Source organism: Lepisosteus oculatus, chromosome 19 (assembly GCF_040954835.1).
Source record: "Lepisosteus oculatus isolate fLepOcu1 chromosome 19, fLepOcu1.hap2, whole genome shotgun sequence".
NCBI lineage: Eukaryota > Metazoa > Chordata > Actinopteri > Semionotiformes > Lepisosteidae > Lepisosteus > Lepisosteus oculatus.
In genome coordinates, this window is record NC_090714.1 from 6,300,013 (window position 1) to 6,317,305 (window position 17,293).

The following is a 17,293-nucleotide window of genomic DNA, read 5'->3' on the forward strand; positions in this document are numbered from 1 at the left end:
TAACTGCTATATTTCCATGTCTTTAAAGAAAATTTCATTCTCGTCATTTCTTATACAGTATATACTGTAGATGTATATTACAGCTACAGTTTATATACCCTTCAAATGCAATTTCTCCAAATGACAAAGGTATAATTTTCAAGCTAAACTCCCACTACAAGAGAAATATTCTTTCAATTATTTAAAGCACTACTGCAACCCCAGAAGAAGAAATATTTATTACAGGTACAGTTCGTTCCGTACCCTTCGTGGTAATTTGTCCAAAGGACGTGAAAAATGACAAATGAAAATGAAAAATGGCCTTTGGAGTCCTCCATTATGTGCTTCACAGAGACTTGGTTGAATGAACTGGTTCCCGACGCTAACGCTTCACTAGGGGGTTTTCAGATGGTGCGTGCGGATCGGAAAATCAAGGAGAGCAGTAAAAAGAGAGGAGGAGGGCTAGGAGTGTTTGTGAGTAACAGATGGTGTAACTGTAATCATATTACTGTAAAAGAACAGCTCTGCACCCCGGACATTGAGCTACTAGCAGTTAGCCTGCGGCCATATTACCTGCCTAGGGAGCTCTCGCGTGCTATTGTTGTGCTGGTGTATGTCCCGCCCTCTGCCGACGCAGCCTCAGCGTGTGGCGTCATACACACTGTTACAGCCGGACTACAGACTGTCACCCACAAGCCATGTTCTTGATAACTGGTGATTTTAATCATGGTTCGCTCTCCTCTACTCTGCCTGCTTTTAGTCAGTTTGTTAAATGCCCTACTAGAGATAATAAGACTTTGCACTTGCTGTATGCTAATGTCAAGAATGCCTACAGCTCCTCATCACTCCCCCCCTTGGCAGATCTGACCACAACCTTTTTTATCTCCTATCTCTGTACAAGCCTCTTGTCCTACAGCAACCAGTGATCACCAGGACAGTGAGGAGATGGTCAGCTGAGGCTAATGATGCACCGATGGACTGTTTTGAACAATGGACTGGGAGATACTCTGTGAGCCCTATGGAGATGACATTGATGGTCTTACCCACTGCATCACTGACTACATAAACTTCTGTGTTGACAGTGCAGTGCCCACCAGGAAAGTGCACTGCTTCTCCAATAATAAACCCTGGGTCACCAGTGATCTGAAGGCCATCCTAAATAGGAAAAAGAGGGCTTTTCGGGCAAGTGACAAGGAGGAGCTGAGGCGAGTGCAGAAAGAGCTGAAGGTGAGAGTTAGGGGGAGCAAGGTGGAGGAAAATGGAGGACAGGCTGATGGAGAGCAATATGAGAGAAGTGTGGAATGGCATGAGAAAGATCTCCGGATACAAGTTGTCCGGTGGCCAACAGAGTGAGGGAGGCCTGGAGAGGGCCAATGAGCTGAATCTATTCTTTAACAGATTCGATACAGGGTCCACTGTCCATTCACCTCACAGGCCTTCACCCCAGACACCTTCTTCATGTCCTCAATCACCCCATCATGTGATCCCTCCTACTCCTACTCCACCTTCCCCTGCCCTCCTCTGCCTATTCATCACAGCTCACCAGGTCGGAAGGGAGCTGAGGAGACTCCATGCAGGGAAGGCAGCAGGTCCTGACGGTGTCAGCTCCAGGGTGCTAAAGATCTGCGCAGACCAACTAGGTTCAGTGCTGCAGTACATCTTCAACCTGAGCCTGAGATTAGAAAGGGTTCAGGTTCAGGTTACTTCTACACAACATAACAGCTCAAATATTTGTGGTTATTGTAATACTTACCCATGTGCAAACCCTACTTTGTCAATAAGCCTTGGGGGTAAAGAGATAAGAGTTGGGGGTAAAGGTTCCCCTTGAATTAGTCATCCATTGACTTAACTGCTATATTTCCATGTCTTTAAAGAGAATTTCATTCCCGTCATTTCTTATACAGTATATATGTCACGTATGTCCGAAAGGACGAACTGTGGAATGGCAGGAGAGTGATAAAGACCCTATGCGTAGCGGCGAGACGGGGGTTAGCCCGGGCTCAGCTGTTCAGGAGAAGCCGTATAGAAACCTATGCCTTCAGGCCAAGGACAGGAGTGACCAGGTGCTAGATGGGTCTCAGGGCAACTGAACATCAATGCTGAGCGAGTAGCAGAGCAGAAGCAGGAAATAAATAGGCTACACAACAAGACACACCAGAAAGAATAATCACAAGGAACAGAAGGAAATTAGAGCGCCCTCTAGGTGTAGTGAGTGTGACAATATACTGTAGATGTATGTTACAGCTAAAGTTTATATACCCTTCAAATGCAATTTCTCCAAACGACAATAAAGGTATAATTTTAAAGTTAAACTCCAACTACAACAGAAATATTCTTTAAATTATTTAAAGCACTACTGCAACCCCAGAAGAAGAAATATTTATGTTAATTGTATTACTAACCCATGTGCAAACCGAATTGGAAAGATACACTTGTCCAATGAGAATCAAACTAGGGTATGAACTATGATCCATTGTTATACCAACCCAGAGAGAAAAGTCTTGATGCATTACTCCAAATCCAGCGACATTCACAGCAGCGTTTTTAATTTCTCTGGCTCGGGTGAACATGATAATGAAACTGAAATAGAAAAAGGGTCAGAGCAGCTTGAGAAAAAGGTAGTACCACAATACAGTACTAATTTGGCTGATAAGCACACACAGCTGCAATAGGTCAAGGATTCACTGTGCCACCTGGCTGTTTTACAGAGTAGTGCATCAGATTACTTAAGAAAATAAAAACAAAATGACATGGTGCTGGCCAGGATACTGCAGTACTTTCAGCTGTATACCAGGTGACACCTCACAATTGCTGCTCCCTGTCCATCTGCATTTTCTCAGACAAATGGACATTTTTCAGGCCATCAACTAAGCTGTCATCATAGAGCCCAGGATAACAGTGTACTACCAGCATACAGTGCAGTGACAATCTCGTCTTCTGTCTCTGTATCTTCCCGTTTTCCCGTTTTAAATCTTGCACATTCATAAATGACATTGCTTTTCATGATGAAATACCTGTCAATGCTGCCTTTTGCAGCGCTATAAAAGTCTCTGCCCTTGCTCATCTAAGAGGAGTCTGTGGAGAATGTGGTCTGGTTCATCCCTTGTAAAACACTTGAGCTTATTCGCCTGCTTTTCATCTGAGGATGAAATCAAGTTGCCTGCCTGACTAAAAAGTTCAAACCTTCAGGTCCATTCCATCCATTCTTGTGGTGTCTCATACAAATCTTCAAAAATATGTTTTGTTGTAGTTTTTCTTCTTGCTGTTACTAAATGGCAGAGTTGCCAATGACTGTGGAAAGTTACTTTCTTTCCTTATTTTGTGTTTGTGTTTCAGCTAATGCTGTCTGAGTCCTGGAGTGTCTTGAGAAAGTTACCTCAAAGACAGGAGGGGGAGGGTGTAGAGAAACGTATATACTGTATAAGTTGTGTAGAGCCATATCCCCTTTGAACTACGATAGATACTATGACTATTATGGTCCTTATTGTGGCTTCTTGTATACATACAATAAAGCTTGGCTGGACGGATGAACACTTAGGACTCGGACGGATGAACACTTAGGACTCAAATCTCTTGGTTTCTACATTTTGTAACTCATTTATGTACACACAATGTTATCAGAGACCACACAAGTTTTTGTACACACAATCTTATCAGAGACCACACAAGTTTTTGTACACACAATCTTATCAGAGACCACACATAAGTCAAGGGCATTTGTGAGATATTCTCTGTGCACTATAAAGGGAAGAGCAGCTGAACAGATTAAATAAAACCTCCTGGAACGGCGAGAACAACTATCATTCTGATCCCGCTCACTTCACAGAGAGTACCAGAGAGTGAACTTAAGATGGTAAAAAAATGTTTTGGTGTTGCTGCTTTTTTACTATAAACTATGAACCTCATAGGTGGGGTTGGTTTCACCTCATTGGTGAAACTGTAGACCTCATTTTCCAGAGTTTCTGTTATGTTTGTGGACTCTGAATACCGAATTCAAGTTCAAAAACCTCAAAGTCTGAAAAGGACATTGGGGTGTATGTGTATGTTAAGGTTTTGTGTTCTGCAGAGCGGGGAAGTAGGCGTCACCTTACCTGTGAGGACTCATCAATGCAAGGGGTGCTGTTAACCGGCTTAGGAGATCCAGCGTTGCCTAGGAACGCAAGTAGATGAGCTGCTGGCTGGAGGGGGTGGAGCAGCGTATTGGACATTGCTTCCCTGGTCCAGTTGAGCTCTTTGCTACTTCTTCTCCATGCTGGCTTCCCTGGGTCTTGATGGGCTTAACTTTCTGTCCTCCTGGGCTTTACTTCCATATTGTGGGTCTTGGCTTGCTCTATTTATTAGCCTAAACCCGAGGTTGGCCAGTTCAAACCTCACATATCTCTCCTTACAATTTTTTTATTGCTTCTCTCAGGAGTGACAAGAAAAAAAATTATATTATTTTTGAAAACTCTCTTTTGAGTAATGCACAGAGGCTTGATTCTTAGATCTCTCAACCACCCATTCCTCTGATACTAAACTAAGCATAGTCCACTTCTTCCAGAAATAATTATAGTTCCTTACATTATAATTGAATACTTTCAGCTTACCCTTTTATAAGAGAATTAAGTAGGCTCAGATATCTGTTGTTTAATGCTGTTGGTAATGTTTTTGTTCAGGATAACAATGTGATTTTTTCATTTAATATCAACAGAATGGTGTTTGTGGTATCTATGGTATATATCTTGACAGTTTTAAGGTATGTTTGCTCAGTTTCTGAAAACCAAAGCTTAACGCAGGTCCTATCTTGAATTCTAGGTAATGACCCTAAATTTATGATAATAATAATAATAAACTTATTTAAAAACTTAGCGCCTTTAAAGGTGGCTTCTCAAAGCGCTTTACAGGATGACAATAACAATAAATAAGAAGACTACAACAATAAATAAGAAAATTTCACAAGACAGGACACAATTATAATTACAACAATACAACAATAACAATAGAGGAGACCGTGGAAGATGGTATTAAGAAGAGCAGAGGGGTGAAGAATGGAACCAGTTAAGTAAAGGCTTTTCTGAAAAGGAGGGTTTTGAGTCTGGATTTGAAGGAGTTTAGAGAAGGTGACTCTCTAATATCCTTGGGCAAGGAGTTCCAGAGCTTGGGGGCATAGCAGGAGAAGGCCCTGTCGCCCATACAATGTAGACGGGCTTGGGGGACAGTAAGGAAGGCAGAATTTGAAGAGCGGAGGTTGCGAGGTGGGGAGTAGGGCGATAAAAGTTCAGACATGTATTGAGGTGCCAAGCCATGTAAAGCCTTGTAGGTGAGCATGAGGATTTTAAAGTCTACGCGGAATTTGACCGGAAGCCAGTGCAAGGACTCCAGGATAGGAGTAATGTGAACACTTGCACTAGATCTGGTCAGGATTCTGGCTGCTGAATTTTGGACATACTGCAGCTTGTTCAGAGTAGATTTAGATACCCCAGGGAGCAGAGCATTGCAGTAGTCAATTCGAGAGAATACAAATATGTTGATCAGCTTTTCAGCCACAGTTAATGATAGCATAGGGCGTAGTCTTGCGATATTTCTAAGGTGAAAAAAAGATGTTTTGACAGTATGCTGTACATGTGGGTCGAATGTTAAGCCAGAATCGAATATAACCCCAAGGTTTTTCAATTTTGATTGGAGCTCAAGTACAGAGCCATCTACAGACAGGGTTACAGGACTGGCTTTACGAAGTTGGTGGGGGGTACCAATAAGCATGACTTCAGTCTTGTCACAGTTAAGATGAAGGAAGTTTTGATCTTGTCTATGGAGTCTTGAGTATCACCAGACCTACAATACTTTGTTCACAGCCAAATGATTTTATGTGCAACTCTTACCTCTCCTTGAGAGAGAGGTTCACAGTTCTTCTGGCTGTTGAAGAGCCAAGAAGAAGAATAAATGCCCCATTATTCAGAGATGCAGGCATGCAGACCTACTTGTTAGTAAGAAATGAGCACACATACCCAAACATCAGATAGTATTACTTATGTCTCCCTTATCTTGGCAGCGTCTCCTTGCTGAAATGTGTGTTCTGGTGGCTGTTGTCCTGTCCTGCCTCCTCCCTTTGTCCTCAGCTTCTGAAGGTAAAGACTGATACATCATTCTGTCAGCATCTCTCAACTTAATCTGTACTTTTTTGTGCTTGAAAAGCCTTGGATCTGGTCATCCCAGTTCTAGTTTGTATCACAGAATATGCCCAGTTTCTTATATATTTATGTAAATGTTAATAACTTTAACACTAGGTTATATAAAGATCTTTTTCATGTTAAAAAAAGGAGAGACCAGCTGTACTACAGCAAGAATATACAGCACAAATAATTATATGGGAAACTAAGCAGTGTAAGGCCTGCTATTTCAAAATGTCCACTCTTTTCTTATATTTGCTAAACATCAAGCTGCAAATGCACTAGCAAAAAGTCTTTGTCCAATTTTGATCCAATAAAATGTGTGCATTAGGCATAATATTAATCACCTATGAATGGTTGATATTATTGCATTAGCATTGGCTCCTGGTACAGGATGAGCTGTATCCAAATACTGGGAGTTTGAGTCTTTACTGATTGTGTAACAAGGCATCCAGAAAAGGAGTATACAATTGGGATTGAGAAGCCAGAGGATGAAGTTGTGGCACTCCCAAAACTGGGAAATTTGACATTCACAGGAGGTTATTAGGGAATTCGCTGCACCCTATCGATGGTCTAAGAGTAGAGACAGGTTGTATACTCAGACCTTCACAGTCTTTTTGATAGTGAGACTTTTTGATAGAAGTTCGTTGTGGCAGTTTAAGTTTAAAAAGCTTCCAAATATTTAGATGGGTTAAGACTGAAACAAAGACATACCTTACGTAGCAGCCTCAATCTGTCACGATCGTTACTCCTCCTCTTAAGGGCGCTCCAGCCCTTCCTCGTTCTGTCCCATTCCCCACACCTGTTCCTTATTCCAGCCCCTCTTTAGTTTCACCTTTAAAGCCAGACGCAGGCGTTTGCCTGAGGCTTCTCACTGATTTCCGCATCGTGAGAGCCCAGGGTCCTGCTGTGTCTGGCTCCGTTATGGTTTTAGTTTCCTGTTCCTGATTCCCTGCCCTGCCGGTGCCAACCCAGTTCTGGTTTTAACTTCGGATGGATCCCCTGGTCTTGGATTAAACCTCCCGTCTTGGATTCCCCCTCTGGATTTACCCTTGGATTGTTCGCCCTGGATTCACTCCCCCGGGACACCTGCATTCCTCGGACACGCCCCCTGTTTCCTGACCCTTCTCCTGCATGACTATTTTCCCAATTGTATCCTCACATTCCAGATCGTGTCGTCCGCATAGGGCCCGGCAAGAACTGTTCCTGACACAATCATTGCCATGCCAGTCCTCTGATAAGAAAAGACTGGCTTAAACATGCTTGACCAAGTGGAGGTCATTCCACTGTTCCTTACTTTCTGAAGTGGGAGTTAGGCGTGCAGTCTTGCAGACAAGAACAGGTAAAGAGGGATCAGTCTGCTGCTTAATTCCCTATATTAAGGGAAATTTTAAGGTCTTCTTGCTATACTACCAATTCATGCAATTTGATTTGTCTAAGATGATTGTTTATCTGTGTCATCCTTAGGTGTTTGTTACAGGCAGGAGAAATATCAGGATGAGGTAGAGTGCAGGTACAGTGAAGCTGCACTCTTCATTCATTTTTTTAAAATCCAAACAGTGTTTTTTTAATCTTTTCACCATTCAGTCCCTCAAACTGTTTAGAGAGTGCTGTTTTTTTTCCTCTTTAGACTCCTGCGGGAGTCCACCATCTTTCTCACAGTCTGGGCTGTTCCTCAGAGCCCTGATGCGTGGTCTCTCTGGTCTCTCCCGGCTGCACCACATGGCACATGTGTAAATATAGAGGAGTGCAGCTTCCACAGAAGTGGAAGGAGCTCCATTAGGGACAGTGTGGCAATGAATAAGGAAGCCCAGGTCCAGTGCAGATACCATGTGCTTACACCCGTGGGGAATTAATGATTAAGGGTTCCTATGGGGACAGGGAAAGAAAGGATTGTGGAGTCGGGGGGAGACAACACAACAAACACCGTACAGACTGGGGCAAATAGGTGCCGTGGGTTGGACGCTGAGCCAGTTGCGCTGGGTTTCTGGAAACCTGGACAGGCAGGCAGGCGGAGGGTTAAAGCTGAAAAGGCTGAAGAGGTTGAGAAAGCGACTCCAGTCCTCACCTGCAGGAAAGGAATGTGAGGAAGATCAGGTCTCAGCAAAGCAGAAAGCGAAACACATCTGTCTGCAACCAAGTGAAACGCCAAGCACTAGAGAGATGCGTATAGGCAGGGAGCAGAAGTGCAAGTTTAGAATCTGGCTTGGCTGCTGAGTCTCTGTTCAATCACACCGTTGGGAGAAAATTTCAAAAATAAATATTTTTCATAAATGTGTTTAACAGGGTGCTTTTTGGCTCTATATCTCACCTGTGTGGAGATTTTGGATTGTGGCTTTTAAGGTTAGACATTTGGTCTCCCCTCTGACATTGGGGAAAAATATTTTAATTGTTCGGAATATCCATCCATCCGTTTCTTAACTTCTAGGGTTACCAGGGAGCCAGAGCGTATCCCAACAAGCAATGATCACAAGGCAGGGTAGTCCATTAACCTACCAGTCTGTTTTTTGAACTGTGGAAGGAAACCCCTGGAAACATGGGGAGAACACGCAAAACTCCACACAGACAGCACCCCAGGTCTGGAATTGAACCCAGGGCCCCAGCGCTGACCACTGCTCCACCACGCCACCTGTTGATAATGTAAATCCCCTTAAGACCCTTCATCAGGTTTTCAACAGGTTTTTCACAAAGCATGTGTTTGTTTTTCCTCGTTCACACCCCCCACACCAGGCCTCTTCAGAAAAGCCCTCATCTTTCCGGTGGAGAATGCCAGAAGCTATGTCACCCTCACCCCACAGAAGCCCCTGCAGATGTCAGCCTTCACACTCTGCATGCGCCTGTCCACTGAGCTGCCTGTGGGGCGGGAGGTGATTCTGTTCGCCTACCGCACAGCAGACAACGACGAGCTGAACGTGTGGCGCGAGAAGGACGGTCAGTTCTCTTTCTACCTGGCGGGGGACGGGTTGATGTTCAAACTGCCCCAGCTGAGCGCCTTGGGGACGCACATGTGCGTCACCTGGGACTCCCAGTCGGGCTTGTCCGCTTTCTGGGTTGATGGGAAGAGAAGCGCCCGACAGGTCTATCGCAAAGGACACACAATTCGCTCTGAAGGCACCATCCTGCTGGGGCAGGACCCTGATAAATTACTTGGAGACTTTGATGTGACCCAGAGCTTTGTTGGCGAAATCAGTGATGTGAACCTGTGGGACTATGTTCTCCCGGCCAGTGACATTCAAGCATTGTACACACGCCACCAGGCTCCCACAGGCAATGTTTTAGATTGGAATACCATACAGTACCAGACAAATGGCATTGTTTTAGTCAAACCTGTTGATGAGGGCAAGTGAATTGGAATACTGGTGGTCTCAGTTTTATTTTTCAAAGCCACCAGTATTACATATTTCTTACTTTTTAGGCATTCTTTTTCTGTCTACTCATCCACTGCAGTGTACTAACTCGAGATGCACTGGTTTCAACGTGAACAAAAAACATTTTTTCATGAGCTGTCGTGAACATTTTTCATGAACAGGTTTTAGGAACTTCGCTTATGTCAGTAGTGATCTTACCTGTAATGTATCTTGGCTTCCCGGTGATTAAAAGGCCTATCGAGTTTATTAATGTCCCTGCATTCTCTGTTTTTCAACTGTCTGGGTCTACATTGCTTGAAATATCCTTTCATGCTTTAAGCGCGATGAATTCAGAGGTTCTCATTCATCCATAACCCTGGGTTTTATCTGGGCCATCAGTCAGGTTATGAGGTGGATATGGTGGCAGGCGACTGGTGCTCTGGTTGATCTATTCTTGGGTTTATGCAGTAGTATTGATTTCATACACATCTAGGTTGTACTTGTCCTTCGGTTTTTAGGACCACACCTGTATATTGCCAAATATATAACAATAAAAAAATCCAGAATACTGTATTTTTTGGCACATAAGGAGTAGGTGCTTTGGCTTACTGGGAGTAAAGTATGAATCCTGACACCTCTTATATACATTTTGGTAACAGATGTCTAGTAACCAAATAAGCACTGGTCCTCTTATTTGTGTACTGAATTTTGTTCCACCATAGACACAACATTCTCAAGATAATGATTCTGAACGTTGAAGATTCTGTTCTCTGCAACAATTATGGTTCGTACACAGTAAGTGTAAAGTGGCAGAGCTTCGCAGTATAGTTTGAAGGAGTGTGGTGTCATTAACTACTGGAGGTCTTCATGGGTCCAAATACATGGGAAATTTTGAAACCCAAAGCCTGTTTTAGTCCAGGTGAGTTATACAGTAAATCCTCAGATCTGAGGATGTGTTTGAAAAACTCATTTATTTAGAAAGGATGTGGCTGCTATGCATCCCGCTGTGGAAACAATATTCTTCAAGACCATGTCTGTGTATTGTACAGGGGATTTGCCAAACAAGCAGCAGGGTAGTTATGTCACTCTGTGTTCAGTATGAGGAGAAGATGACTCAGGCCGATGGAAAAAAAAAACCCTGCACACTCTGCTTCTGTTCACATTGATTGCTACAGGTGGGCAAGGTGGTAAAAATGCTCTACACCGGGATCGGATTTCTCAATAACTTTATGGTTTACGAGACCACATTCATTAGAAAGCTGATCTCTCCCCACAAAATAGACCAGAAAATAACTGAATTCAAAAGATCTCAGGTGCTTCTCAGTGATATGATGTATTTTTGAAAGTTTCAGAAAGCACTAGGTTATTTTATAACACAACCAGGGAGGGTCATTTTGATTGTGGTATTGGCTGGTTTGAAAAAGGCTGGCACCAGGGTTCATTTTCTTAACAAATTACAATCAGCTCCAGGTAGCTCATCTTTCAAAGGAACCCGGCCTGTGAAGAAACTGTTCAGATTTCACCTGAGGTGAGAAGCAGTAGGAGAAGATGCAACCAAGAGGTTACAGCTACATGTAAGTGTCATCAATGATATCGCGTCAGAACACCGAATTAGTAGCGTTATGTTGTCTTTTTTTGTGAAGCATGGTTTTGGAAGTTATTTTGCACCCAAAGACAACAGTTGTGCATGTTAAAAAACCTCTTTGGGATAGTCCTAAGTCTCCAGGGCTGCCATATCAATTCGGCCTCATGAATTTGGTATCTGCAGTAGAGATCCATGACAATCTATAAAGAAAAGACAGACTCCCAAGTCAAAAAGAGCCACATGATACACAAAAGTCTCCCCAAAAGCATTATCCTGCTGGGACAGGACCCTTAGTTTCTGGACAGTCTCACCAGGAGACTTATTAATACATAGTGATGAAACACATGTTGCAAATGAATGTCATCCCTTCTATAAAGCACAGAACTGTTCTATTTAGAGCTGGTTTGCATCCTCTTGTCTCAGTGTCCTTGTTGGTACTGAGGGATAGATGGATTCTAATATATCACTATATTTTATGCTGAAGCCTGGTTCCCTCTGCTAATGACAAGATGGCAGTAAGGACAGAAGGCTGTAATAAAAGAGAGTCTGTACAGATGTAACGTTATCTTATCGTCTCTTTTGATGGTTGGAACAAATCTGGTTGAGGGTTTTCAGCAGGCAGACGTTGACAAAGCAGACCCTTTTGTGGAGCTTTAAATGCAATTTTTCACAGGTGTTTCTGGTCATCCAAAAACAAGCTCTGAAGCTGCTGTTTTCATTTAAAGCTGTTGAAGGTAAGCTTTAAAGCAATTGTATGGTTTCGACATTCATTGCCCAAAACTGTACTGTCCTGTTTGTGACTTTTTTGTAGCACTCTGTTTATGAAGGTCCAGTCACAAGCCTTTTTTCTATATTAGATATTCTGTTTAGAATTGTGGAAGGTTTCATCTCGACGTTGCGTGATGTATCATTTTCTAATGCTATTCAGAGAGTTACAAAGCAGTACTTTTGAATTGCTGAATTGCTTATAAATAACCAATGTTTAAATATATTTTTATGTTGTATGTAATCTCTTCTGGGTTTATTTAAAAGGAGATGTTTAGGACTGTTTTATTTTACTTTCTACCAAAATATCTGTAATTGAGCTTCTTACATGATGTATATTTGCAAATTTAGTCGTCTGTCGTTATCTAGGCGTAAGGCCATGACTTTTTATGCATTTTATGTGACCCGAAAAGCTATATTAAAAACTGTGTGTCTAATATCTCGGTGCCATAAACAGGTTATTTTCTGGGCATTTCTCAGTAATGTGTTTTATTATTTGAATGAAATTTAAGAGCCACTCGGCCTAGATGTTTTGCAGTTTCTAGTTTTAAATTGGTGCTTAATTATGTGCGTTAACAGAACCTATACAACACGGTCTTTTAACACGTGAGAATGATCAGTATCGCAGAATAACAAAATGACAGTGTAGTGACATTATGTTTTGTTTTAATGAATTAATTTTTAATGAATTTTAATGTTTAGATTTGAATGGAGTAACTTAATGTAATTAAAATAGCATGATTATGTTACAATTCAGCAATTTTGCATTCATGTTTGATCATAGTTTTCTAAATCAATGAGACAATTACCGTCATTGACTGTGTGGATTCCAATCGTTAAAAAAGATAAGTCAAAAGATTAAGAAATAATATACAGATATTTATTTCTCACATAATAGCGTGTTGCGGTGCTGAAAAACGTAATTTGTGACTTAAAGGACATTCGGTAATAACAAACACCCCTTCCTGTTAAAACGAGGGAGTACTGTACTTTATCGCAACTGCGAAAGGGTCTTCATTCTGACCACTAGAGGGCAGTAGACATTCATTTTATTTAAATATTTAGGCCGGCGCTAGTGGTCGGCGAGAAGGTCAATAGTGACTGCTGGGCTTCTTTTTTGCTGCTTTTCCAGCCTACTGTATATTTTTAATGTAACTGGAACCTTGTATCCCGAAAGACTGAAGACTTAATTGCATTTAACTTGACCACCCTTTAATTACCCGTAAGGAAAACGTATTCAGATGTGTTTCACGTGTGATGAGGATCAGGCGTTCCCAGTCCTGCCCCTGGGGTCCTGTACCTCTGTTAGGTTTTGTTCCACCTGCACACTCATTCATTAAACTCGAATAGACCTAATAACATGTTTAATTTAAATTCTCTTCTCTGTTCGTAATCATGTCAGGTGTCGCCATTGAACTACTGTAAGTAACTTAAAATTTCCAGCCTTTGAGTAAAAAAAACATCTCGCAAAGGTTCTAACTAAGCAGTTTGTTGGTTCAACTACGGATTTAAGCAAGAGCTCAGCTGCAGTGAAAACGAGCAGGTTTTGGGGGGTCCCAAGAGCAGGACTGCAACCCCAAGACGCAGGAGAAACTTGCTCCTGCAACACACAGCTCAGGTTCATCTTTGATTCCGCGCTTGGTGAACAGAACGTTGTCGTCCGAGATGTGGAGGTGAGGGGTCTTCTCCTCAACACCCCCAATTCAGCTGGATCTAATAGAGATTGCGAAAGCTCCAGTGCTCACGCCCCTCTCGCTGGTGTATCTGCCAGGTTCGTCTTCACTCCTGTAGAAAAGAAACACACAGGAGGAATCTGGGGGAAATGCTGGCCCTTTGTACCTTTTTGACTCTCGTTTCCAACGCCCGGTACTTTTCTTGGGGAAAAAAAAAACGATCCCCGTTACCACAGAGACCTACAACAGCAGCGAGTCCTCCCTGCGGGGAAAAAAAGGGTTTCTAAAAATAGTTCAGCGAGTAAAAATCATTCATCAGCCGTCTGTGGAGTGTGTCTTGAAAGAAGGGGAATGGAAATGTGTTTTGACGGCAGGTTAGTGGCCAAATGTTCCACCTTCTTTGATGTTACGATGAATTAGTCTAAATGCCCACTCACTGTGTGGTACCACCTCTTTCTGCCATCTGCCACCACATTCCCTGGCCCTGTAGCCCACTGTGGGCCCATCCTCTCCTCTCGCCCCTCGACCCTCCTGAGTTCCTCTCACCCGAGCGCCGTCTACACACGTGCGTCATTGCCAACCCCCCCCTACAGGCAGGTACACGCCACTGCATCGCGAACGGATTCCCTGCACGCACTGGGAGAGCACATCGCAGGGAGAGAGACATTGTGTGACTCCACGGACTCCTGGTATGTTGAGCAAACTGCTAAAGCGAACAGCTGGTCGCCATAATTCTGAGCAACGAAAACGGAAGGCGAAAAGAAGATGACCCTTCTAGACCCTTCTCGATAGTCCCTGTGCTGAACAGCAAAGTGACACGTCCTGTAGCGAGGCCCAGAGAGACGATCGGCTTCCTCAGTGTGTTAGTACCTGGTCTGCTTTTCTAAACACAGACAGTAACGTTAAAAGCTTTTCGTGATGGGAAAAATACAATCAACATGTCTCTTGTAGCTTTCTGCGGAACACTGGCTGTCTCTCTGCAAAACCGGGGTACCCAAGAATTTCCAAGCATTTGCTTTATCCAGACGATTATGTGTAATGGGGTATACTGTAGCTGATGGTTTGCCTTAAAAAAACTGTTATTAGTTCCTTTCCATGTCTTTAACAATATACTGGCAATATACCGTAAAGTCTCATAATTTAGCACCTGCCTTTAATGTTTATAAAACGTCATTCCAACATTTTCCATCGATTGATATTAATTTACTTTCCTTTGACATAATCTCCTATCCCTTGTATCATGCCTACCTCTCCTACACTTGTGTTTTTATCATGGAACGGCACTGTGCTTTGCCACATTTTCCGAAAACATTCCTAGATATCACTTCTTCATAACTAAATGATTAATTTTGTTCTCACGTCCCACATTTACATTTTTTTACGTTTTCTGCTGATGCCTTCCGTGCTATTGGCACTGTCCGTACCAATACATTGGAACCTTTTTTCAAAATATCTTTGTTTTCGAGTACTTCAAAAAAATGTGTGATTTGTGAGGCATTGTAAAGAAATAAGAAAAGACATTACGAGACATTCAGAGTTTGGCTCTAAACATGATCAGAAAGAAATGTCTTAATACAACGTTAGGAAGTGAAATCTTAGAAAATGGGGTTAGAAAATGGATGGATGGAAATTTCGGACGGTCCCGTAAGAGGTCCGAGGATATCCACCCGCGGTTGACCAGGCCGTGAGACAGGGTACTGTACTATAAATAGTACTGGAGAGTGAGCGGTGTCTTTTCGGGGCGGCTCTGTGGATGGTAGTTCTGCGTGTGAAAGCTGGTAAAATCTCTTCCGCGCGAAAGGAGAAAGACACGAAGTAGGAGCTTAACAAGCCGGTGGGGGGAAAACAGAAGGATGCCCGTTCTGGGTCCCTTCCAGCAACTCCAAATAGATTTCCAGGCAAAACATATTTGCATGCGCAAGACACCGCTACAAGCTATCGGAGTCAGTTCTGTCGTGTACGCATGAAAACAGATGGATATTTTTTAAGCTTTCTTGCACAAAGTTCGCTGGGGAAAAAAAAAGAGCGTGTATGAATTGAATGCTTCTGTTAGTCCTCTTGGCTGAAACAACGAAGGACGCGCAGCGCAAAAAGAAAACTGCAAATATATACAATATGATACCGAATACGCAGTAAAAAGTTTCAGTCTTCACCGTGAGAACAGGAAACGTAGGACACATTATTATCGAGTATCATTATACTGAAGATTTATTATATGTTTCCCTAGTGAGTATCTGAAAGGAGTGGTCAGGGATATGAATTCAAGTCCGAGGCAACCATAATTGTAACTGTGCCCTTGAGCAGTGTTTTAATCGCAATCGCACTGGCATACCCAGCTGTAAAAATTAGTACCTACATTTCTATGTGAGCCAGAGGCCACTATAACGTCTGTGGGTGGGTTTAGTATGAAACACCAGCCAAATTGCTAATAATCTGTAGACGCTACATTTAAAGGTGCTTTATAATTGTAATATTATTGTTTGTTTCATTTTATTCCGAGATGTTTTCTTACAAAAGCTGAAGCATGTTTGCCCTCCACTAAGAAATACTCATTTAAAAAGTGAATCACTTGAAAATACAGAAGGGGAATGCACAGCTAAGCACGCTAATTCTGTAAACTCTTCTCTGGCGAAAATTCCCTTCCTGGTCACAGCCTGCTCGCCACCCATCCGTAAACACGGTGTGACATTTTTACATTTTGAGCATCGTATCACTCATACTCGGTAACCTCAGCAGCAGTGGCAGAGGTCTGCATACCAAGCATGATCAGAACTGCATGGATTAAATATCCAAGGCCTGGTAATTTCATGTAAACTATCATGCCAGCACCGGAATTTATTGATTGAAGGACATTATCCAGTTATTACGATAAACATCCTGAAGCATAAGCACCTTTAAAAAGGGACGGGCAATTTTAAATACGTAGAGCCCTGCAGCTCTTATAGGTATTGTTCAGTTCATAGCTGACTAAGACATGAATAAACCCGGCGCTGGCTCAAATAATTACTGTATGTAACTAAAATCAGAGTTGGAAAGCTAGTTAGAGCACGTTATCTCTGGTCTACAGAGTAAACATCAATGTCTGTTCAGAAAGGATTCACTGTCTTTCAATAAAAAAAAAAACATTCTTCTTTAATTCCTTGTAATCCCCATTTCAACAAAGAGGATCTGTGTATTTGAGACTGTAAATCCCTCCTGAATTCTGAAAGTACCAATCAAGTCTCCGCAAAGATTATTTGTGAACCATTGATTGTTTTAATCCTTCTAGGGCAGATAAATATTTGAGTATTCCATCCCATTCTCTTTATTACACTCTCCAGCAACAAATGTGCTTTTTATTTATCCCTTTTGAATACCCGAAGTAGTTAACTATTCTAAACCATGTCTCTTGACTTACACACGTGTGGCAGTCATGTGGTCTCACCAGAGGTCACAGGTCACAGTGATGGCGATCTTGAACGAACCTAGTGATTATTGTGCAAGATCTCTTTAAAATTTTTAATAATTGCACCCTTGTACACCTTTTAATTTCCTTTCACCCCTAAACATACACATTTGAAATTTAGATTCCTGTTTCGATTAAAAACAGGTGAAAAGGCGGTATTTTGTTACGTAGCATCTTTTACCTTAATCTGCAAGCAGGGTTTAACACAAGAACAGATGCAAACACCTCACGAGAAACTCCAGAATATTAAGAGAGCTGACAAATGAGAGACCACCCAGCCCTCTAACTTGTTCGGTTGTTGGTAATCAATTGATCTGAGGATCTTATCCCCAGTGAGCTGAGGTTTGTTGGAC

The 17,293-nt window shown here is 42.4% G+C and overlaps 1 protein-coding gene across 1 annotated transcript; it reads left to right on the plus strand.

Annotated features, from left to right (window-relative positions):
* Positions 1-3,742: 3,742 nt before the first annotated feature.
* crp1 (C-reactive protein 1) lies at positions 3,743-9,739 on the plus strand. Its single transcript, XM_015360002.2, has 3 exons — positions 3,743-3,832; positions 6,008-6,083; positions 8,856-9,739. The coding sequence occupies exons 1-3, from the start codon at positions 3,830-3,832 to the stop codon at positions 9,470-9,472; spliced, it is 696 nt and encodes a 231-aa protein (XP_015215488.1). The 5' UTR covers positions 3,743-3,829; the 3' UTR covers positions 9,473-9,739.
* Positions 9,740-17,293: the final 7,554 nt, after the last annotated feature.

Excerpts from the sequence above, each read along its gene's own strand:
- crp1 (XM_015360002.2), top strand. Across the intron at positions 6,084-8,855 it reads TTTGTCCTCAGCTTCTGAAG|GCCTCTTCAGAAAAGCCCTC; the intron begins GTAAAGACTGAT and ends CCCCCACACCAG.